Source organism: Staurois parvus, unplaced genomic scaffold, assembly GCF_062004578.1.
Source record: "Staurois parvus isolate SC_StPar_1 unplaced genomic scaffold, SC_StPar_1.0 ptg001189l, whole genome shotgun sequence".
Lineage (NCBI taxonomy): Eukaryota > Metazoa > Chordata > Amphibia > Anura > Ranidae > Staurois > Staurois parvus.
In genome coordinates, this window is record NW_028318985.1 from 4,485 (window position 1) to 32,266 (window position 27,782).

Consider the following 27,782-nt stretch of genomic DNA (forward strand, 5'->3'; position numbering starts at 1 on the left):
TTTTAAACTTTAGTAATTTACTAAAAAAGATGCAAGAAAACCTTTGCAGGTGGACCTCCATGGTACAACATGGTCAAAAGTAAAAAGGGAACGTATTGTAATCCCAACAATCTTATTAAACAAAATAAAGAGGGGAAGTCTGTACAATCCTTAAAACAGGACGAGTATTTTATCAAGGCCATGGCAGGGACAGGACCAGGATATGCCGTCCACCATTGTGAACTCCATTATAAAGTCCGATCAGTCGTCATCTCTGCGTTTCTTTTTTTTCTTCTTCGCACTTTTGTTTGCCTAAAAAAAACAAAAAACATTATATAATAAAAAAGGAAGCAGATACACACTAAGACCACATACACAGGACAAAACCATTCCAACATTTTAACAGACCCTGTCACCTGACCATTGCTTCATCATGTGACAGTTCTTGCGCTGCTCCTCTGGCACAGTATACACCATCATCCTTGGTCAAGGACCGACTTCACTGCCCAGAAACCTGATGCAGATTGGCAGCTTAGGCCTGAGCACTGCGCCCTACCAAAACACACAAGCCCTGCTCCTTTCAGAGTGCAGATTAACCAGTTCAGCTCTGGAAGGCTTTAACCCCTTCATGACCAGGCCATTTTGTTTGCCATTTAGCACTGTGCTAATTTAACTGGTAGTCATGCAACACTGTACCCACAGGTTTTTTTGTTCCCCATAAAAATAGCTTTTTGGTGGTATTTAATCACCATTGGGATTAAAAAATAATTATATTTTTATTTTATTTTTATTTTTTTAATAATCCCAATGGTGATTAACCACTTCCATACCGGGCAATTTTCCCCCGTTCCTGCTCAGGCCATTTTTCAGGTTTCAGCGCTCTCACACTTTGGGTACAATGTTGTATGACTGCGCAATTGTCATTCAAAGTAAAATTTATCATATACTTCACACAACTAGAGCTTTTTTGGTGGTATTTAATCACCGCTGGGGTTTTTATTTTTTACTAAATTAACAAAAAGACCAAAAATTTTGATAAACAAAAACACGTTTCTTTGTTTCTGTTATAAAAAAGTTTACAAATAAATAATTGTTTTTCATAAATTTAGGCCGAGATGTATTCTGCTACATGTCTTTGGTGAAAATAACCCAAATTAGGATGTATTTTTTAGTCTGTAGGAAAGTTATAGAGTTCACAAACTATGGTATAGATCTGAATATTGATCAATCCTGAAGTACTGACAGCCAATCTAATATCTTGAGGTCCAAGAATGTCAGGACGGGACAGATGTCCCCCAAATGTCAGGAGGGACAGATGTCCCCCCAAATGTCAGGACGGGACAGATGTCCCCCCAAATGTCAGGACGGGACAGATGTCCCCCCAAATGTCCAGGACGGGACAGATGTCCCCCAAATGTCAGGACGGGACAGATGTCCCCCCAAATGTCAGGACGGGACAGATGTCCCCCCAAATGTCAGGACGGGACAGATGTCCCCCCAAATGTCAGGACGGGACAGATGTCCCCCCAAATGTCAGGACGGGACAGATGTCCCCCCAAATGTCAGGACGGGACAGATATCCCCCAAATGTCAGGACGGGACAAGATATCCCCCAAATGTCAGGACGGTACAGATATCCCCCAAATGTCAGGACGGTACAGATATCCCCCAAATGTCAGACGGTACAGATATCCCCCCAAATGTCAGGACGGGACAGATGTCCCCCCAAATGTCAGGACGGGACAGATATCCCCCAAATGTCAGGACGGGACAGATATCCCCCCAAATGTCAGGACGGGACAGATATCCCCCAAATGTCAGGACGGTACAGATATCCCCCAAATGTCAGGACGGTACAGATATCCCCCAAATGTCAGGACGGTACAGATATCCCCCAAATGTCAGGACGGTACAGATATCCCCCAAATGTCAGGACAGTACAGATATCCCCCAAATGTCAGAACAGTACAGATATCCCCCAAATGTCAGGACAGTACAGATATCCCCAAATGACCCTTTTTGCAGAGTAGACAGTCCGACGTACTTCATAAAAGAGGCATGGCGAGTTTTTTGAAGTTGTATTTGATTTTTTTTAATTTTTTCATTTTACGAAAAATTGACACTTTTTTTTTTACATACCGTTACCAGTGCAGTACAGCGGCATCATATAACTGGCATGGCGGTGATCAGGGACACTGACTGGTAACAGTATGAAAAAAAAAATATATATATATATATATATATATATATATTTTTGATTAAATTTTTTTCATATTTCACTATGACCAAATTAGTACAATGTTACCATAGTAACATTGTACTACTTTGGGGAAGTGATCAGTTTTTTTTTTTTTTTTACACACACAATTTGCTTATAGAAAGAATTACTTTGCTATAAGCAAGCATTTACCTGAATGACATCGATTCATTCAGGGTTTTTTTTTTGCTTAGCTGTGATTTGGCCACGGCTAATCACATGACATGTGCATGTGATCGCTGTGACCATTCACAGCTAGATACTAGTATACAATGGATGGCATGAATAAAGCCATCCATTGTATACAACTGTCATGTGACCTGCTGTGATTGGTCACAGCAGGTCACATGGTACGGGCAACGGGGCCGATACTCAGATCTGTCATCGGCCGTGTCCAAGGTCGATACGCGGCTCTGCAAGCGCGAAAACTGCGCATGTGTGGGGCGCCGCCAAATGGCATCCACCCAGAAAGTTAGTGCATTTTTGTGGCCGCCAAACGGGCATTGGCCGGGTGGCAAATGGTTAAATACCGTAAAAAAAAATAAGCTATTTTTATGGGGAACAAAAAAAAAAAAAAAAAACCTGTGGGTACAGTGTTGCATGAGTGAGCTACAGTGTTTGCCCCTCCTTAAAGAGTTTTTTTTTGTTGTATTGAATGTTTTTACGTTTAGGCCAGCATGTATTTTGCTACATCTCATTTTCTCACTAAACACTCAATAGGTGTATACGGATTGGTTTGTGAGAAAGTTAGTGTCTACAAACTATGGGATATCCACACTTTTTTCAAAATCAACAGCAGCAAGTGACTTCTAGGGAGGACTGCAATAGTGTGGCGGGCAATCTGACACTGGGTGGGAACTGAGAGATATTACCAGTGATGTTATACACTGTCCTAATGACACGAAGGGAAGGGGGTAGATCTTGAACTAACAAGTGTTAATGTGTTTATTATGTGCTGCTTTTTACTAGGCATCTTTGTTCTGTCTCCCTGCAACAAAGACTGTTCCCTCTGTATAGAGCTCTGTGTTGACTGTCAACACAGGGCTCTGACTAGAGGCCAGCAACGTACAGGTATGTCACGGTGCCTGTATGGACCGCCCACTCACCGTACGTAGTTAGGGCAGTCTTTAAGCGGTTTATAAAGTTCACCATGCTGGAGGTGGACTATGAGAAAATCCTGCCACACAGAGGAAGAAATGGACCAAGAAAAAGAGCTTTGGTATGGAAGTTCTCCCACGCCCAGCAGAACGTCCCGGTAATTACCTTGGCAGAGTCTTCCGACAACGCTTGTTCTTCCTCTTGTGATTCTTGGTGCTTTTTCTTCTTTTTCTTTTTTACTGAAGTGCATTCATCACCACCAGCCTCTTCCTCCTCCTGTAAGATAAATCATCAATTGTGGCTGCTAAACAGTGCGGTCTATTTCAGAACCGAATAGTAACCAAACTGATGCAGTCTTTACTGCAGGTAGGTACTGAGCTCTGTACGGTTTAACCAAAAATCAGACCATGTTTACACACACCTACCAAAAAAGGATATCGGTGGATAATTTAAGAAGCAAAAACGAAAAAAAAAAAAAAACAACCACCAACCCCAAACCACCCAACCAACCCCAAACCACCCACCCAACCAACAAAACCACCCAACCAACAAAACCACCCAACCAACAAAACCACCCAACCAACAAAAACTCAAAAATAACCAAATAAAAAAAAAGCACAACTGAAGTTGGATGTAGGTTTTTGTCTCATGTACAGACTCATCCAAGCTGCAACTGCTGTATGCAAAGCTGTATTATGGTCTGTATAAAAAGTTTACCTTGACCACCACTTCCTCTTCAGCTGGTTCTTCCGCTGCCTGCTTCTTCTGGAAGACACAAGACAAGATTCATGGAGTTATAAGAGTCCCAAACTCTGTACTTCATCTAACCACGTGAAGACAAATGCATTTTCTGACAGGTTTTGTTTACAAATTTTAAAATCAGTAATTTTTCTCTAGGGGAAAAAAAACAAAACAAAACAAAAACAACAAACAAAAACAAAACAACAAACAAAAACAAAACAACAAAACAAAAACAAAACAAAACAAAAACAAAACAACAACAAAAACAAATTCTAATCTTTAACCTCTGGACGCCGATGTAACAGAAATATGCGGCCTCACAGAACTGGGCTTTTTTTCCCAGTGGGGCCACATATTTGCATACCTGTCTTTGTGCTGGGAGCGCGCCGCTCTACCAGCACAGAGACTGCGGTGTCACCGAGAGCCCCGTTCTAATGATCGGGATCGGAGACTCCCAATTTCCGGGTCACGTGATTACTGTGATAGCCTCTGATTGGTTTTCACAGTGATCAGTCACTGTGCAGCCCGGCCCCCTTGTTTTTTTTTTCCTATGAAAGGAGAAGAGAGATGCATTGTATTTCTAACTACTGGCAGAGAAAAAAAAAAAAAAAAAAAAAAAAAAAAAAAAAAAAAAAAAAAAAACCTAGATCGAGGTTTGATCTAGTTCAGTGCCAGGGTTAGTGTTTGGGTCAAAGGTCAGGATATAAAAAAAAAAGTGTCAGTGTTAATGTCAGTGTCACAAAAAACAAAAATGCACACTATTGTTTCTGGGCTGTACTCCGGGTACAAACAAATAACTCGCATATATGGTATCGCTGCGATCGTCAGGAGCTGGAGAATTTATTTTGGGTTGTTCTTTGGTGGTAGGTTATGGTAGTAACAAGAAACACACAGCTAAATGATAATTTTTTTTTTTTTTTTTTATTTAGCTGTGTTTGTTAGGATCATAACCTACCACCAAAGAACAACCCAAAATAAATTCTCCAGCTCCTGACGATCGCAGCGATACCATATATGCGAGTTATTTGTTTGTACCCGTAACTGACACCAATTTTTTTTTTTAATACTGACCTTTGACCCAAACACTAACCCTGGCACTGAACTAAATCAAACCTTGATCTAGATATTTCTTTTTTTTTCTTCATTACTCATTCTTTGTTTTTGTTTTTTTTTTTACCATTTTGGGACGGATTTTCTTTAATTTTTTTTTTTTTTTTTTAAAGAAAAACCGGCCCAAAATGGTAAAAAACAAAACAAAAAAATATCAGGAGCTATCCATTACCATTTACCACCAAATGAAAGCCCAATTTGTCCTGAAAAAAAAACAAAAAAAAAAAAACCAACAAGGTATAAATCCACCTGGATGTACAAAGTTGTGATATGTACGATTTTACCATCGCATGTCAACATTGCAGAATTGCGCTTAGGTATTTAGATTTGAGATTTGTTTTCCCCTTAGGTGTGAAGGGGTTAAGTATATACACTTTTTTATTAGAGAAAAATTACCAATTTTAAACATCAGAAAATGCATGTCTTTAAGTGGATAAATGATTAAAAGTACAGAAAAAAAAAATATATAAATAAATTATACACACACACAATTTATGTCACATGGTATTTGTGCAGCGGTTTTTCAAACAAGTTTCCCCCAACCACCCCCCCCAATAAACACCCCAATTCTTTCGTGCAATACAAAAGGAGTATGTTACAGCAAGTAAAAAGATACCAAACATGTCCCACCTTAAAAAAAAAAAAAAACTCTGGCGACATTCCACATAACCCAAAAACTTACCTTTTTCTTTTTGGTAGGCTTTGGAGTTGTTGCATCGCTGTCCGTATCACTTACATGCTTTCTCTAAAAAGAAAAAAAAAAAAAAAAAGTTACAGGGTGGCAGGGCTGCGCAAGGTCAGGTATACACACATGCGATTTGCATTTTTGGGTAGGGGGTGCGCACGCTGCCCTACCTGCGTCGCCACTGGTGGCTACGGATGTCAATCACCGGGTCCTGGCCGGAGATTTCCCACCGGCACCCGTGGATCGCCAAAGAACACCGACAAGGGAGAGACCTGTGTTTACACAGGTCTCTCCTGCCAGCAAGGACGTGCTGCTGTGTACTTCTCTGCACAGCATGTCTTTGCTGTGTTAACCCCTTCCCGCCCAGTGTCATTAGCACAGTGTTAGTGCTCTTTATGAACACTGATCACTGTATTGGTGTTACTGGGGATGTCAGTGGCAGTTAGTTCGTTCCCCCCCAATGTCAGAATGCCTACAAGAACGCAGTATAAGTCGCCGATTGCCGCCATCACTAGTATTTAAAAAGAAAAAAAAATTTTTACATTGGGATTTTTTTTTTTTTTTTAAAAGCAAAGACATGTAGTAGAATATATTTTGGCCTAAATTTATGACAAATTTGATTTAAATTTTTTTTTCGCTGGATGTTTAACAAAAAAGTATTAATTTTTCACAGCAGTTTTTTTTTTAAATTTTTTATAGAAAAAATAAATAAATAAATAGTGATCAAATACCACAGAAGGAAAGCTCGATTTGTGGGGGGGGAAAAAAAAAAAAAAAAAAAAAAAAAAGACACATTTCCATTTGGGTGCAGCAGTGCATGACCGCACAATTGCCAAAAGGAATGCAGCGCTGCAACACAAAAATAAATGGCCTGGTCAGGAAGGGTTGGGGGGGGGGTTAAAATGACTGGACACAAAAACAGTCCTTTAAAAAAAAAAAAAAAGGGTGAATATGAAAATCTAAATGAAGGCCACCATACACTGCCAACCGCATGGTTCAAGAAATGGCCACTGCCAGCTATTATATTCTGGTACTTGCTGCTCCTTAACCCCTTGGCACCACCTGGCCCCTTTAAGAGTTTCAGAAGGCGGGGCTTTAGGGTCAGATGACTGCCCTGATTCGCCATCACATGATCGGGAAAGGTCCTGATCAAAAGAGGAGATCGGGACCTTTCCGCGATACCGGACATGTGTGCTGGGAGAGCGCAGGGCGCACGCTCAGCATGTTTTTCTTAATTGCACACAAATGTGTGGCCGGCGTGAAGAGGTTAATACCAAACAATGACTCGGATGCAGCCACTGTTCGGCTGATAACATATCACTCAGCTTGGATGATTCTGAAATACTTTAAGCCGGGTGGTGCTTGCAGGGACACCCACAGCACGAATTTCGGTGGCATTTTACGGTTCGACCCTAAAAATTATACACACTTCAGTCAACTGTGTGAGCTACATGGAGCCTGAGAGGGAGCACACGGCCCCCCATAGGCAGCAGCTGGTTTATTTTGCAGGACGACTCCCCCATAATACCACAAGCAGATGAGAGGGGGATAACTTCCTGCAGGAAACAAGTCTGCAATGTCACCGACACATACCTTGGCGGGTGCAGGCGGTTGTTCCTCCCGTTTCGGCTGGGCACTGCAAAAAAGACATTTTATATACATTAGTTTTTTTGTTTAAAACCAGCCCCCCCAACCAAGCACCAGTCTCCCCATTGGGTCTGCAAACATTTACCTCCCCCCTTCCCAACCAAGCATCAGTCACCCCATTGGGTCTGCAAACATTTACCTACCCCACAACCAAGCACCAGTTGCCCCATTGGGTCTGCAAATATTTACCTCCCCAACCATCAGTCACCCCATTGAGTCTGCATTTACCTCCCTCCTCCCCAACCAGTCACCCCATTGGGTCTGCATACATTCTCCTCCCCTAAACAAGCACCAGTCACTCCATTGGGTCTGCAAATATTTATCTCCCCCTCCCCAACCAAGCATCAGTCACCCCAGTGGGTCTACATTTACCTTCCCAACCATCAGTCACCCCATTGGGTCTGCAAATATTTACCCCCCCCCCCTTCCACCCCTCCTCCCCAAGCATCAGTCACCCCATTGGGTTTGCAAACATTTACCTTACACCCCCCTCCCCAATCAAGCGCCAGACACCCCATTGGATCTGCAAACATTTACCTTCCCCCTCCAAAACCAAGCACCAGTCACCCCATTGGGTCTGCAAACATTTACCTCCCCCCCAACCAAGCACCAGTCACGCCATTGGGTCAGCATACATTTACTTCGCCCCCTTTCCATCCTTTATTGCAGCTGCTGCACCATTCATGCAACAGTGTGTGTCCGGCAACTGGCCGCTAGACCTACGCAGTGCATCATGGGAGGAGCTTATATGCGCCCCTATACCCAAACGCTAGGTTTGCAGTGACTGCAACAGTGGAAGGAGAGGAGAGCAAAGTGTCAGATCTGGCAGGAGACGGTCACTTTGCCCTGTTGGGGAAAAAAAAAGTCAACGCTCAAACTCAATGACATTACCTGTAATCCACATATTCTTCCCGCCACTGGTTCGGAGTATTTTCATTGGCTTTGCCGTGTTTGTCCAGCAGACCTTTCTGAATCATCATCTTCTTCTGACTTGCCTAAGGACAGGCCAAAGGATGTTAATTCCTAACCGTATAGCTTCCTATATGAATCGCTGCCACCTAATAAAAGCCAGGCCATTTCTGCAGGAGCCATCAGTTATAGGGTGATAGATGAAAAAAGTCGTCATTATCCAAGATTCACCGATCTGCATCTACATCACGTGGCTCAGACTGGTAATGGCATACCAATGCTGTCCTATGGAATGAGCAAATGTCCAATGCTGTCCTATGGAATGAGGTTTGGATTCTTCGTACTTACTTTCAAATATATAATAAATCGTAAAAGAAAAACAAAAAAACGCAATAAAATGCACCCTATACACCACCCCTAATTGGAAAAGGTTTAGTCTCACCTTAGGACCCAGGCCCCACTTGCGTGGATAAGTGTCCCTCTCCATAATGACACGTTTAATCTTTGCAACGATACCATGGTCACATGTAGAGATCACTGCAGTCGTCATAAGGGCAGTAGCTGGATTACATTGAAGAAAACAAAACAAAAAACACAAAACAAAAAGTTAAATAAAAAAACACCAAAAAGAAAAAAAAAAAAAAGAAAAAAAAAAAAAAGGGAAAAAAAAAAAAAAAAAGGGGAAAAAAGGGAAAAGGAAGAAAGGAAAAAGAAAGGAAAGAAAAAAAGGGAAAGGAAAAAGGGAAAGGAAAAAGGGAAAGGAAAAAAAAGGAAAAAAAGGAAAGGAAAAAGAAAAAAAGGAAAGAAAAAAAGGAAAGGAAAAAAGGAAAAAAGGAAAGGAAAAAAGAAAAAAAGGAAAGGAAAAAAGGAAAAGGAAAAAAGGAAAAGAAAAAGGGAAAACGGAAAGGAAAAAGAAAAAAAAAAAAAAAGGGAAAAAAAAAGGGAAAAAAGGGAAAAAGGAAAAAAAGGGAAAGTAAAAAGAAAAGGAAAAAAGGAAAGGAAAAAAGGAAAGGAAAAAGAAAAGGAAAGGAAAAAGAAAAGGAAAGGAAAAAGAAAAGGAAAGGAAAAAGAAAAAGGAAAGGAAAAAGAATAAAAAGATATATTACATACGACACACTAAATTAAAATTGGATCTTCAGCATTGTGATCAGATGGCTTATTTCATCTTTACCATTTCAGACATCTTGTCCGATCTTACCCACAAGCACAATATACTGCAAGACGCAGCACCTGCACCAATAGGAAGACGGGTTCTGAATTCCAAAGAATAAAAGAACAATTCAAGTATGTCTGCAGGCTCAGAGAATGGATAAACTTTGTCATCATTTCACATAAAAAAAAAACCAAACAAAAACACACAACCAAAAAAAAAAAAAAACACAAACCAAAAGACGCATCATGAGCTTGCCAATATACACAATATGGCCAAACGTATGTAGACACCACTCCTGGTAATGCTACAGTATACAAAGCTAACCAAAATTGCGAGCATCCAGCTCTGTGGAAAGTCTGGGGAAGACCCGTTTCGGTTTCAGCACAACTGTACTCAATAGCCAATCAGCTTCTAATGTCATCTTGTCCAACTGAGTTTCAACAATAAAACCTGGAAGCCGATTGGTTTCTATGCAGAGCTGCATCAGATTTTGCACTCTCCAGCTTTAGTAAATACCCACCTCCCATGGTTTGACCAGTTTGGTGTGGAGAAACTTGAGTGGCCTGCACAGAGCCCTGACCTCAACCGTATTGGAAATATTTAGAATGAATCGAAATACCAAAGTTGTGAGTCTCTCATCCTACATCAGTGGCCACATAGGCTGTCCCGCCGTTGATGCGCGTCAGCAAATAGCCCCAGCCAACAGACTGGCAATAGGCAATGAGCAACTGGAACGGAAGTAGGAGCCAAACCGGAAGGGATGTCATCCCAACTGGAAGTTCAGGTGGAACGCAAACACCAGCCATAGTGAGCAGCATGAGCTCCAGAGGAGAACACACCGCCATTTTGGATCAGTCACCTGGGTGTCATTTCAGGTCAGTGAGAGTGCTCTAGATCCTTACAGGAGGGGGGAACCCCCTGCCCGGGGGGGGACCCCCCCCCAAAAACACCCTAAACAGCCCCACCAAAAATTCAAAAAAAAAACCACAACCCCCCCAAAAAAACACAACAGAACCCCACCCCAATAACCCAAACCCTGCCCCCCAAAAAAAACCCAAACACTTGGACATGAGGATACTAGCAAGAGGTAATGGAGAGATCAGACTTCATGTGACTTTATGGTGGACATGTGTGGCAAAAGGCATTATATTATATTGTTGGCGTGTCCATCTCATACTTGCAAGCCAGTCTATTACTGTAGTGTTCGCAGATCTTTGGCTCACACGACTTTGTGCTCCCGTTCCCTCGGTATGAGGGGGGAGGGAATTGGATACTTGGGCTAAGTAGCTCAGTAAGATTTAAAGGTTGGCGTGAAACCATTTACACACACTGGCTCTGAGGAAGAGGGCTCAACCCTTGAAACGCGTAGGCCTTAGGACGCAACGAGGGCTTCCCAAACCACTGGCTGAAAATCGTGGTCTCGCCTGCATCCTTTTAAAATGCCAATGTATATCATGCGTTAAGTAGATTACCTTTAAACTACTGTCTTGGTCATTCACTAGGTAGGTGATTTTTCATCCTACATCAATACCTGACCTCACCATTGTTCTCTTTTGGCTGAATGGGCACCAAATTCCCACAGACACTCCAAAAATCTTGTGGAAAGCCAAAACGATGGCGGCAGCTGTAGCCACAGAGGGCAACTCCATATGGTTTTGGAATAGAACATCTAAACACGTAAATGTCCAAAACAATTTAGCTATATAGCATATATTATACACCAAATATCCAACTTACCAATGCAGATGGCCTCTCCCTTGGTGGTTATAACCACGATATCCTGATTCATTTCTATGCCGTCTTCATATCTCAGAAGTCCAGGCAGCATGATCTTTGCCCCGTAGCATATAGCATTAACCTGTATTAACAGAAAGCCACCATGAATACAAAACCAACCCACCCCACCAAATCCAAACCAAACCCAACCCTACCCACCAAAACCAACCCCACCAAAACCAAACCCAACCCAACCCTACCCACCCCACCAAAACCAAACCCAACCAAACCCTACCCACCCCACCAAAACCAAACCCTACCCACCCCACCAAAACCAAACCCTACCCACCCCACCAAAACCCAAACCTACCCACCAAAACCCAACCCAACCCACCAAAACCAAACCCAACCCAACCCACCCCACCAAAACCAAACCCAACCCAACCCACCCCACCAAAACCAAACCCAACCCTACCCACCCCACCAAAACCCAACCCTACCCACCCCACCAAAACCAAACCCTACCCACCCCACCAAAACCAAACCCTACCAAACCCTACCCACCCCACCAAAACCAAACCCTACCCACCCCACCAAAACCAAACCCAAACCTACCCACCAAAACCCAACCCAACCCACCAAAACCAAACCCAACCCAACCCACCCCACCAAAACCAAACCCAACCCAACCCACCCCACCAAAACCAAACCCAACCCTACCCACCCCACCAAAACCCAACCCTACCCACCCCACCAAAACCAAACCCTACCCACCCCACCAAAACCAAACCCTACCCACCCCACCAAAACCAAACCCTACCCACCCCACCAAAACCAAACCCTACCCACCCCACCAAAACCAAACCCTACCCACCCCACCAAAACCAAACCCTACCCACCCCACCAAAACCAAACCCTACCCACCCCACCAAAACCAAACCCTACCCACCCCACCAAAACCAAACCCTACCCACCCCACCAAAACCAAACCCTACCCACCCCACCAAAACCAAACCCTACCCACCCCACCAAAACCAAACCCTACCCACCCCACCAAAACCAAACCCTACCCACCCCACCAAAACCAAACCCTACCCACCCCACCAAAACCAAACCCTACCCACCCCACCAAAACCAAACCCTACCCACCCCACCAAAACCAAACCCTACCAACCCACAAAAGCCATTTTGTGCTAATCTGTTACATCCAATTGCAGCTTACCGCACTGTCTTTCATCACCAGTCGTTTATGGGATACCAACAGCTTTTCCAATGGAAAGATAACCCTACGAAGGTAGTTTTCATCTTTATTGTTGTCGAATTGCCACTGAGCATCCAACACATCATGCATTGTGACAAGGTTATCCTAAATAAATAAAAAACAAAAACACTTCACATCTGATATTGATATCATTAAAATTGATCAAGTAAGTTATGTCAGCTCCAGGCAAGACCCAAATTCGGCCTAAAGTCCTGTAAGCTTGTTCCTGTCCCAAAGCCAATTACCAGCCCCAGGGAGGAGCCTGTGGCTGAACTCAACGCGTTTGGGGTCAACAACTCCGATGTGGTAGTTACCTTTTCACCCAGAACTCCCGAGCGAACTCTGCGCAGTTCCTGCATCTGTCCTCCAACCCCGAGCAGCAAGCCCATGTGGACGCAGAGAGTACGGATGTACGTCCCAGCTTCACAGCTTACCCAGAATATACCTTGGGGGGGGGGGGGGGGGGGAGAAAAAAAAAAAAAATACAAAATTTAGGAGCAAAGTTTTTCATCAAGTGGAAAACTCAGAATTCAGAGCAATCCAAGCCATCAGCTATAGGGTGATAGATGATAGTCAACATCACAAGTTCATGAAATCTAAAATCCATCATTTGGCTTAATGTGCCCAATGCTTACATGCATTTCCAAAAATTGTAGAAGAACCTACATGGATTACCCACCCATTTCAGAATCACCCACCCGAATTATAAAGTAGTGGCATCTACTGTGCACCAAGGACTTGACGCACTTTGACTGTCCTTGCCAGATTGACCGAGTCCATGATGGGCCAGAGGTGTATAAAAAGCCAGTCACCTCCGCCATTTAGGGCAAAGTAATAGGTTTCGCACATGGCCAGCGATCTCTTGACTCAAGCATGCCAACGAGGTATGAGGGAGCCTTTAACCACTTGCCCTCCAGAGGATTTAACCCCTTCCTGACCAAACCATATTTTTGTGATACTTTAACTGACAATTGCGCAGTCATGCAACGCTGTACATATGAAATTTATGTCTTCCCCCTCGCCCAATAGAGCTCTTACAGTGGTATTTGATCACCTCTGCAGGTTATTTTTGCACCATAAAACAAAAACCTAATAATGATGAATAAAAAAAAAAAAAAAAAAACACCCACACTTTCCACTTTGTTATACATTAAAAAAAAAATTTAAGAATCAAATTCCTTCATAGATTTAGGCCAAAATGTATTCTGCTACAGGCCTTTGCTTTAGAAAAAAAAAAATTTCAATACGCGTTAAATTTGTTTACGTGAAAGTTATATAGTGTCTACAAAAATGGCGATATATTTTTTTTTTGTAAACTAGTAATGGCGGTGATCAGCGATAGCAGGGGTGCAGTGACCATTCTGACACTGGATGGGAATTGCCACTGATCACTGTATTGGTGTCACTGTGGATAATAAAAAGGGCAGCACAGTGGCTTAGTGGTTAGCACTTCCACCTGGCAGTACTCGGGTCGTTGGTTCGAATCCCAACCATGGCACCAGCTGCCTGGAGTTTGCATGTTCTCCCTGTGCGGGTTTCCTCCCACACGCCAAAGACATGCTGGTAGGTCAATTGTCTCCTGTCTAAATTGTCCCTAGTATGTGTATGAATGTGAGTTAGGGACCTTAGATTGTACACCCCTTGAGGGTTAGGGATGATGTGAATGTACAATATATATGTAAAGTGCTGTGTAAATTGACGGCGCTATACAAGTACCTGAAATAAAAAAAAATAAAAAAATTATATTGGGCAGGAAGTGGTTAACATCTGGGGCGATCAAAGGGTTAACTGTGTAACGTGTTTAATAGGGAGCCATGCTGTGCAGAAACACACAGAACAGCTTGTCCTTGCTCAGAGGAGAGACTTTTGTTTACACACGGATCTCTCCCTTCAAGATTTTGACGATCGCTGGCCGGGACACAGTGATTGACACCTGTAGCCACCAACAGCAGTGCGGGTAGGGCGGCACACGTGCCCCCCAGCCGGAAAATCAAATCATGTGTACATACACGATTTTGCGCAGCCCTGCTGTGTTGTAGGAGGTACTTCTTCTATAGAGCAGAGGGCAAGAGGTTAACAGTGGTAAGATCTAGAAACCTGAATGCCATCGACCACGATTTCACTGGTCCCTGATACCAGCCAACACTCAGGAATTTAATGCCAGCAGTGATGGAGGCAGAAGAATTGCAGGAGTGCTGGCGAGGTAACACTAGTGTGATGGATATGGGAAAATGCCTATTTGGTTTCTTGTTGAATATTTAATATATAATAAATTTATTTAGAAAAATGTATAATACACATATAATAAATTTTTTAGAAAAATTTATAATATACATACACACACTAATACTTTGTTAGATTTATATATATATATATATATATATATATATATATATATATATATATATATATATATATATATATATATATAGTGTGTATATTTGTTGTCCACCCTTCGAGTGGACTTGAAGACAAGGGAATGTTTTTCTTTCTATAGAAAAGACATTGGCCGAGATCACGCCTATCCTCTGGTCACTTCACATGAAAACAACCTTCTTCAAAGACTAATATAATGTTTATGCTGTTATCACGTGATGTTCGCATCATTTTGCATATATAAACTCACTTTTTCATTTCAATAAATTAAAGAAGTTTTCACAGACCAAACGTGTCAGTTTCTTTATGTGCGCACATTCCAGAGCTAGCCAGCGTGATAAATTAGGACAGGAGCAGATAGTCACCTGACACTTAGTCCTCATCTAAATCACTAGCAGTTGCTGTGACCAGTATCCCTACATGTGTTTCCCAATCACTTACCTAGTCGACGCTCGGGATCATATTCTAGGAGTTTGCTTTCATAAATTGTTCTTACACGCAGCTGTCGTTTCACAGCAGCTATTAGCGGAGGTCGCTGAAAAAGGGCACCGGTGAGAGTCTCCAGAGCCTGGATAAAAAAGTGGTAGGAGAAAAAAAAAAAAAAACCCAAAAAACACAAGATTACCAATTAAACATAAACTTTCCATTAATAATCATTATACATCCCCAGCTTTATCAGACAGTAAACCTCTTCTTGACCATGGGCCATAGTCTCCTGCTCTTCTGCTCACCATGGCCCCGTCACAGTGCAGAACGCATTGCGGCAAGTCCACAGTGAAGAGCACACCGGATCCCCAATAGGGTCCCCGGGTGTTTCAGAGACGGCCATAGACTCAGAGAATGGATAAACTGTGTCATCCTGTGTACTGGGAGGAGATGCCCTCAAACAGCCATGAAAATACAGCACACACGAGAATATTTCCCTGGTGGATTAATGTTCCCTAGAAGGGTAGTAAATGGTCAAACGCCTTACCCGTGAAAGCTGCTGCTCGTTCTCCAGAGCATTGTGAAGTCGCACAATACCAACATATTCCTTGCCTAGGAATCAGAAAGGGAGAATTAATAAACTGAAGACTGGCAAGTTCCACATATATATATCAATTTTTTTTGTAAAATATGAAAAGACATTTTAGCGAGTAAATAGATACCAAACATGTCACTTTAAAATTGCGCGCGCTCGTGGAATGGCATGAAACTGCGGTACTTAATCTCCATGGGCGAGACTTTAAAAATTCCTGCAAGTTAGCAGTGTAAAGTTACAGAGGTCTAGTGTGAGAATTATTGCTGGGATGTTCATGGCGATCTCACGTGTGTGGTTTGAACACCATATTTTTATATGTGGGCGTGGCCTACGTATGCGTTCACCACTGTGTGCGAGCACGGGGGAGGACAGGGGCACTTTAAACTTTTTTTTTTAAGTTTTTTTTTGCACTGTCCCTAAAAAAAAAAAAAAATCCACTTATTCTTATCACAAGGAATGCATGCATCCCTTGTGATAGAAATAATTAGAGACAGGTCCTCTTTATGGACTGGGCGGCACAGTGGTTAGAATGTCTGCCTTGCAGTAAATGGGTCATGGGTTCGATTCCCGACCATGGCGCCTCCTGCATGGAGTTTACATGTTCTCCCTGTGCCTGTGTGGGTTTCCTCCGGGTACTCCGGTTTCCTCCCACACTCCAAAGACATGCTGGTAGGTGAATTGGCTCCTGTCTAAATTGTCCCTAGTATGTGTATGTATGAATGTGAGTTAGGGACCTTAGATTGTACGCCCCTTGCGGGTTAGGGACTGATGTGAATGTTCAATATATATGTAAAGCGCTGCGTAAATTGACAGCGCTATAGAAGTACCTGAAATAAATAATAAAATGGAGAGATATGGGGTCAATAAGACCCCATATCTCTTCTCTGCAAAGTAAAGCATTGGAAAGAAGAAAAAAAAGCAAAAGAAAAAAGGAAAAGGAGAAAGAAAAAGCAAGAGAAAAAGAAAGAAGAAGAGAAGGAGAAAGGGACATCGTTCCAGTCCTCCAAGGGCATAGAGATGTGTGGAGGCCATCTTTCCTTCATTCATCTCTATGCCAAGTGCCGGGATCGTTCGATGGTCTCCGGTAGGGCTGAGAACTACCAAGCAGCAGCTGGGGTTTTTCGGCACCTGTATCGGTGCTTTTTTTTTCATTTCGGCTAAAAGGGGTGTTTTCGGCCAAAACGTTTCGGCCACTGAAATTTCGGTGCATCCCTACTTGTTATACTCACTGTGAAAGCTAAGGGGGGGTTATTCCTCTGCAATGTAAAAAAGGCCATTTAATCCCATCTTCCCTGATAGTCAACTTCTACTGTCCCCAATCCATCTGCCATAGTTAGAGCAGCAGCGGCAAGTCTGCACCTGCTCTGTTTGGTGTGTACTGCTAGAGGGGATTGTAATCGTATTGGCAAGGGAGAAATGTCACCGGCACACCGAAGACCACCAATACGGGTCCAAAAGTTGTAATCAACAATCACCTGTCACAGCAAGGCAACGTTTTGGAGTCTCGCAGGACCCCTTCATCAGGCATGTGACGTGCCTGATGAAGGGGTTCTGCGAGACTCAGAAACGTTGCCTTGCTGTAACTGATTGTTCAATAAAACGTTTGGCCCCATATTGGTGATCCTCGGTGTGCTGGTGACATTCTCCCTTCCCGATTCTGTTCGGTTTCAGCAGCTCCCACTTATACACAGCCAATTTTAAAAACACAGGAACAAGATCTGACTAGTTGACAAGCTTCATAAAATAAAATATAAAACCCTCACCTGCACTCTGCTGCGATTTGACAAGCCGAGTCGCACGATCGATGCATACAATTAAACAGCCCGTCACCTTCGGGTCCAACGTTCCGCTGTGACCCGTCTTCTCCACGCGTAAAATTCTGCGGATCCATGCGACAACTTCATGCGACGATGGATTGGCTGGTTTATCAAGGTTTATGAATCCTGTTCTGAAAAGTAAATGGGACCCAAGATAAATATCAAGTGATCGAGTCGAGGAAAGACACACCCCAAAGAAAAAAAAAAAAAAAATTGTCTATTGCTATTGCCTTGGGGCAGGGTACCTGCCTGTACCTGATCACAGTCCCTCATACCTGGCCATCCTATCAGGTCTGACAGTTCCTGGACTTGCAGTCTTCATTTTTAAAATCTCTTAAAATGATTAAAAAGATGGCCTGAGTGTTCTCTCCCCCGCACTTCCCTTAACCACATGCCGCCCAACCACTGTAGAAATATGGCGGCAGGGCGGCACGGCTGGGCAAAAGCACGTTTTAAAACGTGTGTTTTGTAAACAAGTAGGGGGTGCGCGCGGGGTGCGTCGCCGCCCTACCTGTCCCGCCGATTATAGCCGCGGATGTCAGTAGCCAGGTCACAGCCGGTCGTTACCGGCTATGTCCTGGCGATCGGCAGCAATCGCTGACAAGAGAGCACAGCTGCAGTAGCTGTGCTTTCTGTCAGTTCCCTGACAGCTCCTGACATGCTGAGCCGGAGAGAAGAGTTTCTCTCCCCCAATCAGTGTGTCTCCCGTGCAGTACAAACCCCGCCCCCTAGTAAAACACTCCCCTCACACAGTTAACCCTTTCCCTGAAAAATAAACTTAACCCCTTCCTCCCCAGTGCCATTAGTACAGTGTCAGGGTTTTGTTTTTTTTTTTTGCACTGATCACTGTATTGGAGTCACTGGGGATGTCAGTGACCCCAAGTCAGTACCCCCCAATGTCAGAATGTCCGCCGCAGTCCTGCCATAAGTCGCTGATCGCCGCCATTATTAGTATATTAAAAAAAAAAAAAAAACCACCTTCACATACACCATGTAAATCCCTCACATACCTCAACACTTACTTAATATACTCGGAAATGTCTCTCTTCAAGGGATTGGAGCCGGATGGAATAGGCGTGTAGTGCGTTGTCCGAACATTCAGCTTGTCAAAATTCTAAAACAAACACCAGCAGTTATTAAACCAGAGAGACTACAAATATACAATACTACAAAAGGGAGGACATGGTCAGAGAGGTCCATTAGAAGATGGATCATGAAGACAGCAGATCACCATCATGGCTTTTGAGTGACTGACCACTTTGTTGGGGGAGGGAATAGGAAGAAACACACACAAGTCCAAATGCTGTTTGAATGTATAGTAGAAGTCTAGATCCAATAATCTACAAAATACTCAATGCTCCTTATTCTCGTTACCATCCGGCATATAGACCCATTTACCAGTCTATCCTCCTCTGCTTTAATAGAATTCTTATATCCCAAGAACTGTATCAAATATAAAAAAAAGTGATAAAAATTCATAGGATACAATTCTTGGATTCCAATGGGATAGAATTCTATTACATATGATACGTTTATATAAATATACCAAGAATTGTATCATATAAAAAAGGTGATCGAATTCTATCCCATTGGAATCCAAAAAAATTGTAGCCTATGAATTCTATTATATGATACAATTCTTGGTATATTTATATAAACGTATCATGTAATAGAATTCATAGGCTACAATTTTTGGATTCCAATGGGATAGAATTCGATCACCTTTTTATGATACGTTTATATAAATATATAAAGAATTGTATCATATGTAATAGAATTCATAGGATACAATTCTTGGTATATTTATATAAACGTATATGTAATAGAATTCATAGGATACAATTCTTGGTATATTTATATAAACGTATCGTATAAAAAAGGTGATCGAATTCAATCCCATTGGAATCCAAGAATTGTATCCTATGAATTCTATTACATATGACACGTTTATATAAATATACAAAGAATTGTATCCTATGAATTCTATTACATATGATACGTTTATATAAATATACAAAGAATTGTATCCTATGAATTCTATTACATATGATACGTTTATATAAACATACCAAGAATTGTATCCTATGAATTCTATTACATATGATACGTTTATATAAATATACTAAGAATTGTATCCTATGAATTCTATTACATATGATACGTTTATATAAACATACCAAGAATTGTATCCTATGAATTCTATTACATATGACACGTTTATATAAATATATAAAGAATTGTATCATAAAAAGGTGATCGAATTCTATCCCATAGGAATCCAAGAATTGTATCCTATGAATTCTATTACATGATACGTTTATATAAAATATACTAAGAATTGTATCCTATATAAAAAAAGGTGATAAAATTCATGGATTCCAATGGGATAGAATTCTATTACATATGATATGCGTATATAAAAATATACCAAGAATTGTTATAATAAAAGTTATTATATAAAACAGCTAAAAGCTCAAAATTGCACACAGAACCAAGTCAGGAGTGTTTTTTTTTTTTTTCTCTTTAGTAGAAAGATCAGCAATCCCATCATTTCCTTACATGGCAGCCGGGAGGCGGTTCAGCTGGGTCAATCAGTATATAAAATTGCATAATCTTTTACAAAAAGAGTTTTATTATAGAATAGGAAACAGCAGAGAATCAGTCGAAAACAGAAGCAATGACCAGCAGGAATAGAACATGCAAAAGATTCAATGAATAATACAGAATAGGCACTGATGAGAAAACATGAAAATAAACTGCGTACACAAGTGCCGTATAGGGAGAAAACACAATAAATTGCAGAAATGATAGACATTTACAGACCAATAACATAATAAACTGTAAGGGAAAATTGTTACTGTATCAGCATACAGAATGCGAGAAGAATAGGAGATGGAGCCTCTCTGAATACAGGTAGGTACTTAACACGCAGGGCTCTCAAAGGGGTCCAGCATATGGATGTAGTGTTGCTGGTACGGCACCCAAAAACAGGAATCACAAATCAGCACAAATAGCATTAAAAAAAACCAGACTAGACAAGAGGAAAGAGGAGCAGAGAGAAAGACAAAAAAACAAAAAAAAAAAAAGAAAAAGGGAGAAAAATAAACTGGTATGTATGTTTCATATCGACAAAAGGGACTGGTCGAATCTCAATGGTTGAGATATATCTATCAACCATCGAGATTCGACCAGTCCCTTTTGTCGATATGAAACATACCAGTTTATTTTTCTCCCATATATATATATATATATATATATATATATATATATATATATATATATATATATTAATAAATAAATATAAAATTGCATATTCTAATCCAAAAACTCCTGTGGGGCACATTGACCCTACATAACATTTGGCACCCTGCTGTCCACACCTGAAACAAATGATGGAAAGGTCTGAGGTCTCCCGGTGTATCCCGACAGGGTTACCTCTGAAAACAGCAGGGAAACTTCTGCCTAGGGCTATAGACAAGTCATTACAGGTGATATTCTTACTTGGAAAAGCATCCAATCAGGATGTTGGGTTCAGGTCCGATGACCTGTACAGATCGCAGCGCTCGCTGATCTGCCAGGAACGGAACTCATTTTCCAAACCCCATTTTGCCTTCCTGTAGCCATCGGCTAAATGTTTGCATCAGCGAGTCCGCAGTCAGTCCATTCCTCAAGTGTCACACTTCAGGTGAGGAGGAATGAAGGACGTCTGCTTGTTGAAATTATTGGCTTTGTGGGATTTTTTTTTTTTCTGTTTTGGAGCGATGACCTAGTCATGATGTAACATTTAGGCCCCATTCACACTGGGGCATTTTTCGACGCCTGAAGCTCAGAAACGCTCAACAAGCAAAATCTAATTCGTTTTTATAGCCCCTCCCTTGTTCACAGAGGAGCGGTTCGTCGTCTATAGCAAAACATCTGTCGCTCAAAAAAGTGCTTGCGCTACTTTTCACGCAGATCTGGGCGTTTTGCCCCCATAGACTTGAATGGAAAATATCCTTGTTTCAAGCGTTTTTCAGCTCAAATAACAGCTATTTCTATTGGCCACTGCAAAAAACACCAGAATTGAAAAACCGCCTATAATATCTGCTAAAAAAAAGAAAACCAAAACAAAAACACATGCTCAAAGCCCCCTGAAGAAAAAAAAAAAAAAAATAAATAATATATATATATATATATATATATATATATATATATATATATATATATATATATATGAATAAATAAAAAAAGCCAAAATTATATATAAAAAAAAAAGCCAAAATTATATATATTTATATATAAATATATATATATATAAATATATAATTATATAAATAAAAAAAGCCAAAATTAAATATATAAAAAAAGCCAAAATTAAATATATAAAAAAAAGCCAAAATTAAATATATAAAAAAAAGCCAAAATTAAATATATAAAAAAAAGCCAAAATTAAATATATAAAAAAAAGCCAAAATTAAATATATAAAAAAAAGCCAAAATTAAATATATAAAAAAAGCCAAAATTAAATATATAAAAAAAACCAAAATTAAATATATAAAAAAAGCCAAAATTAAATATATATAAAAAAGCCAAAATTAAATATATATAAAAAAGCCAAAATTAAAAACAAAATCCTATAATATCTGCTAAAAAAAAAAAAAAAAAAAAAAAACCAAAACCCAAAAACTCCACTTGCAAAAAACTGAAAAAAGTTAATCTCAGTGTGAATGGAGCCTTAAGGTTTTAATGAAGGGTGATTGCAGAGATCCGGCTTCTCCTTAGACCAGGGGTATCAAACTGGCGGCCCTCCAGCTGTTGTGAAACTACAAGTCCCATCATGCCTCTGGCCTTGGGAATCATGCTTATAACTGTCAATCTTGCAATGCCTCATGGGACATGTAGTTTGGCAACAGTTGGAGGGCCGCCAAGTTTGACACCCGTGCCTTAGACCTTGTGTCTCATATTCCCATCATTGCCCCACGGCCACCAGATCAAGACACCAATTCTCCAATGATCTCCTGGTGAAAATGGTCAAACCTGGTTGATTGCTGCGAGGAAACAAACAGCACAAGGTCCTAGTAAGTGGCTAACAAAACTGTACAAATGAAGACACAATTTCGCTCATACAGACCTTAAGTAGAAGCGGCCACTGAGACGTATCCAGCTGCGCGACTTTGGACTCGGGTTTGATTAAAAAGCTTTCCTCATGTTGTATATTCTGAAAAGGAGGGCAAAGTTAAAAACGTATGGAGAAGGGGAAAAAAAAAAAAAAAAAAACACCACACAAATAACCCCCCCCCCACTGTTGCATAACCCCCTTATATAAAAAGAAATACATTTCCTGTCTGTGGAGATATTTGCACACTCGGCTGTAAAGGCTCGCAAAGCTCGCTCCATCTACTTGTGCGCTTCACTTCCTCCTCCACTAGAAGTGACTGTCACTGGATGGAAGCCTGACTACTGCTGCCAGACAAAGCAAGGCTCCATGTACACGAGCTGCAGTGACCGCCAGAAACTGAAAATCGCGGGGGAAAAAAAATGCAGTACCGTGGTTTCCCGCGGTCAAAACGTTCCTATCCTGAACATGACTTTCACATTAAGGAGAGGGAGGTTTAACCTCAGCTAAAAGCAGTAACTCCTAAGCTCTGCCAAAAGCCTGTGTGTACATTGACACCGAGGCTTTTATGGAGCCGAGTTTAGGAGCTGCTCCTGTACATGGAGACTAATACAGTAGGAATTGGGGGTGACTGCAGTTTGTGACGAGAGAGAAGGAAAAAAAAAAAAAAGGGGGGAAACGACCGAGAAGGGAAAAAAGGGAAACGAGAGAAAAAAGGAAAAAAGGGAAAAGAAAGAAAAAAGGAAAAAAAGGGAAAAGAAAGAAGGAAAAGAAAGAAAAAAGGAAAAAAAGGGAAAAGAAAGAAGGAAAAGAAAGAAAAAAGGAAAAAAAGGGAAAAGAAAGAAAGAAAGAAAGAAAGAAAAGGAAAAAAAGGGAAAAGAAAGAAAGAAAGAAAGAAGGAAAAGAAAGAAAAGGAAAAAAAGGGAAAAGAAAGAAAGAAAGAAAGAAGGAAAAGAAAGAAAAGGAAAAAAAGGGAAAAGAAAGAAAGAAAGAAAGAAAGAAAGAAAGAAAGAAAGAAAGAAAAGGAAAAGAAAGAAAGAAAGAAAAGGAAAAGAAAGAAAGAAAGAAAAGGAAAAGAAAGAAAGAAAAGGAAAAGAAAGAAAGAAAGAAAAGGAAAAGAAAGAAAGAAAGAAAGAAAGAAAAGGAAAAGAAAGAAAGAAAGAAAAGGAAAAGAAAGAAAGAAAGAAAGAAAGAAAGAAAAGGAAAAGAAAGAAAGAAAGAAAGAAAAAGGAAAAGAAAGAAAGAAAGAAAGAAAGAAAAAGGAAAAGAAAGAAAGAAAGAAAGAAAGAAAAAGGAAAAGAAAGAAAGAAAGAAAGAAAGAAAAAGGAAAAGAAAGAAAGGGAAAAGAAAGGAAGAAAGAAAGAAAGGGAAAAGAAAGAAAGAAAGAAAGAAAGGGAAAAGAAAGAAAGAAAGAAAGAAAGAAAGGGAAAAGAAAGAAAGAAAAAGAAAGAAAGAAAGAAAGAAAAGGAAAAGAAAGAAAGAAAGAAAAGGAAAAGAAAGAAAGAAAGAAAAAAGAAAGAAAGAAAGAAAGAAAAGGAAAAGAAAGAAAGAAAGAAAGAAAGAAAGAAAGGGAAAAGAAAGAAAGAAAGGGAAAGAAAGAAAGAAAGAAAGAAAGAAAAGGAAAAGAAAGAAAGAAAGAAAGAAAGGAAAAGAAAGAAAGAAAGAAAGAAAAGGAAAAGAAAGAAAGAAAGAAAGAAAAGGAAAAGAAAGAAAGAAAAGGAAAAGAAAGAAAGAAAAGGAAAAGAAAGAAAGAAAAGGAAAAGAAAGAAAAGGAAAAGGAAAAGAAAGAAAAGGAAAAGGAAAAGAAAGAAAAGGAAAAGAAAGAAAAGGAAAAGAAAAAGAAAGAAAAGGAAAAGGAAAAGAAAGAAAAGGAAAAGGAAAAGAAAGAAAAGGAAAAGGAAAAGAAAGAAAAGGAAAAGAAAGAAAAGGAAAAGAAAGAAAGAAAGAAAAAAAAAAAAAAGGAATAAAAGAGAAAAAAGGAGGAGAAAAGAAAAAAAAAAAAAAAAAAAGAAAAAAAAAAAGGGGATTATAATTTATCACGACTCGACTACTGCAACTCCCTCCTCACTGGCCTGCCTCGCCACAGGCTATACCCGCTTCAGTCGATCCTGAATACGGCTGCCAGACTCATCCACCTTTCCAACCGCTCCATCTCCGCCACCCCCCTCTGCCAATCCCCCCTCTGGCTTCCGATTGCGCAACGGATCAAATTCAAAATCCTAACACTGACGTACAAAGCCGTCCACCATACTGCCCCGAACTACATCACTGACCTAATATCCAAGTACCGCCCAACACGCACACTCCGCTCCTCACAAGACCTCCTTCTCTCTAGTTCCCTGGTCTCCTCCTCCCATGGCCGCCTCCAGGACTTCTCCAGGGTGTCACCCATCCTCTGGAACTCCCTGCCCCAACCCATCAGATTATCACCTACTCTCCTCTCCTTTAGGCGCACCCTGAAAACCCATCTCTTCAGGGAAGCCTACCCCACCCCCTGCCAATTCCCGACCCCCTCCACTCTTCCTACCACCCCATCCCCCACAGCTATCTCCTCCTGTGCCACCATCCCCTCCCTCCTAGATTGTAAGCTCCAAAGAGCAGGGCCCTCGATCCCCTCATGTTTTGCATTGTATTGGTATTGTTCTGTCCCCATTGTAATGTACAGCGCTGAGCGAACTATTGGCACTTTATAAATACTGTATAATAATAATTTCACAACTGGGATTTTTGCTATATAAATGAAAAAGTCCAAAAATTTTGAAAAGTGTTTTTCTTGGTGACACTGTACTACTTGTGGGGAGCTATGAATTTTTTTACCACCGGATTGCTTTTACATCCATAAAGGTTGTAAAAGCAATCATTTCTCCTTCTCTCTGGCTGCATTCCTGTAGCCATTGAGAAATGCTGCGATTGGTCACAGCTTGTCACATGGTACAAGGATATTGTGAATAGCCCTGTACCATGTGATCTCTCTGATCACAGACAGATTTCACACATAGTAAGCAATGTCAGGATTGACCTCTTGTTTACTACTCCTCATGTGATCACTGATTGGCCAATCAGGGATCACATGATCAGGACCTCAAAATGTGATTGCTGTGATTGGTCACAGCTTGTCACATGGTACAAGGCTGTTGTGAATAGCCCTGTACCATGTGACCTCAGTGATCATTCACAGATTTCACACGTAGTAAGCAATGATGTCATAAGTGATATTTTGCTTACTACTCTGCATGTGATCACTGATTGGCCAATCAGTGATCACATGATCGGACCTCACACAGAGGTCCCGTACAGCGATCTGTGGAGGACACAGCGGGCACCAGATCGCGGTGCTGCGCGAACAAGCAGGGAGGCCGTTTATAAACATCCACCCGCCCCTGCACTGCTCCTGTCCAGCCGTTTATATACATGGGCCGGACGGGAAGTGGTTAAACATTACTAAAATGCTCCAAGAAGCTTTTTTAGAGCGTTTTTTTCTCCATGTACAGTAAAAATGCTCATTAAAAGCCAACGCTCCTAAAACGCGACTATAAGCCGATACAGAATCGCTACCAGTGGGTTTTCAGCAAGCATTTTTTGAGCTGATGAAGAACCCCCCCCACAGACCCCGCATGCAGCCTTCCAGGCACTCAGGTTCTTTTTCCGCCTCTATACACCCCCCATGTCAGGATATACTCCATGCACTGTAGGTGTACAGGGGCAGATATTCTGTAGAGCCGCTATGGGGTCAGGTACATTTACACACGTTCCGATCTAATCGTACAAAATCAAAAAGCGATGCACACTTGGATTGCTACTCAGAGGCGTCAGACAGCGAGGAGTCCATAGGTTGCCGGATTTAACCCTTTATACACCATACTTGCCCGTGGGACGGCCCCATAGACCTACATTAGCAGCATCCAATGACATGCTCTCCAGGGCTTATTCACATGGGCAGTGCTCCCTGAAGAGCGATTTGCATTGGTTCACTTTTCAAAGGGCATCTGACACGTGGTGATCACCCCCCACCTTAACCCCTGCATTTGCTGGATGCGACCACATGCACTTGGCTAGGGGAGGGGGTAAATGCACGGCTCAAACGCAGGGTTTCACCCCCCCCCCCCCATGTGACCAGGGGCAGATTGACCATTTGGAAACTCGGGCAGTGCCCCAGCACCCAGGGTCAGTAGGGGGCCCCCATGAGAAGCCCCTGGTACCTTTTTCATAACTTTTTTGAGTTTGGGCAAGGACACATGATCCCCTATTGCCCGGGGGCCCCATGAGTTGTCAGTCCACCCCTGGGACCCCATGATCCCCTATTGCCCGGGGGCCCCATGAGTTGTCAGTCCGCCCCTGGGACCCCATGATCCCCTATTGCCCGGGGGCCCCATGAGTTGTCAGTCCGCCCCTGGGACCCCATGATCCCCTATTGCCCGGGGGCCCCATGAACTGTCAGTCCACCCCTGGCTGAGAAACCTAAAACTTTGGTCTCCATGAAAAAAAGGAAACAGATGAAGATCGCAGAATATAAAATGTTAATATAATATAAAAAAAAAGTATTCTGCCTGATCTACAATCCCCTCCCCCAGTATATACCCCTCCCGCACTGTGCGGGTATACAGAAGCCTCCCCCCCCATCATACAGACACTCAGGGGCCCCTCTCCGCTCCCTCTTACAGCGATCTCCTCAGCGGTGTGGCTCCTCCGTTTCTTGGACTTCTTCTTGGATCCTGCGGAGGAACACAGAGGACAGGTCAGGGGTGAGGCGGCACATGGGAGGACACACGCGGGGGAGCCACGAGGACCGGACACGCACCTTCTCCCTCCGCCATCTTCTCTCCACGCGGTAGAAGAGACTGAGGACAGGCGCGTGGAGCGGATATAGCACGTGGGAGGGCTCGGCGCGCGCGGCCCCGCCTCTTCCGGCCGGCTCA

At 41.8% G+C, this 27,782-nt stretch overlaps 1 protein-coding gene and 2 non-coding genes across 3 annotated transcripts; all 3 read right to left on the reverse strand.

The window, feature by feature from the left end:
- On the reverse strand, positions 1-27,782 carry LOC149438496 (H/ACA ribonucleoprotein complex subunit DKC1-like). Its single transcript, XM_089659785.1, has 17 exons — positions 27,665-27,782; positions 27,526-27,578; positions 22,882-22,968; positions 18,793-18,884; positions 17,717-17,901; positions 15,906-15,970; positions 15,374-15,500; positions 12,871-13,001; positions 12,518-12,661; positions 11,317-11,437; positions 8,869-8,987; positions 8,409-8,512; positions 7,464-7,506; positions 5,868-5,930; positions 4,052-4,099; positions 3,500-3,610; positions 1-291 (listed from the first exon to the last, which is right to left on the reverse strand). Exons 1-17 carry the CDS (start codon positions 27,678-27,680, stop codon positions 241-243), a joined length of 1,560 nt encoding a protein of 519 aa, XP_089515911.1. The 5' UTR covers positions 27,681-27,782; the 3' UTR covers positions 1-240.
- LOC149438497 (small nucleolar RNA SNORD83) lies at positions 8,604-8,681 on the reverse strand. The gene has a single exon (XR_016307901.1). It is a non-coding gene; the product is annotated as a small nucleolar RNA SNORD83 (small nucleolar RNA).
- On the reverse strand, positions 13,100-13,171 carry LOC149438498 (small nucleolar RNA SNORD83). Its single transcript, XR_016307900.1, has one exon. It is a non-coding gene; the product is annotated as a small nucleolar RNA SNORD83 (small nucleolar RNA).

Bases quoted from the DNA above. Each gene is read 5' to 3' on its own strand.
- LOC149438496 (XM_089659785.1), bottom strand. The intron at 18,885-22,881 runs GTCTGTATGAGC...TGTTTGTTTTAG, and splicing joins AGTGGCCGCTTCTACTTAAG to AATTTTGACAAGCTGAATGT. The intron at 11,438-12,517 runs GTAAGCTGCAAT...CTGTTAATACAG, and splicing joins TGGTGATGAAAGACAGTGCG to GTTAATGCTATATGCTACGG.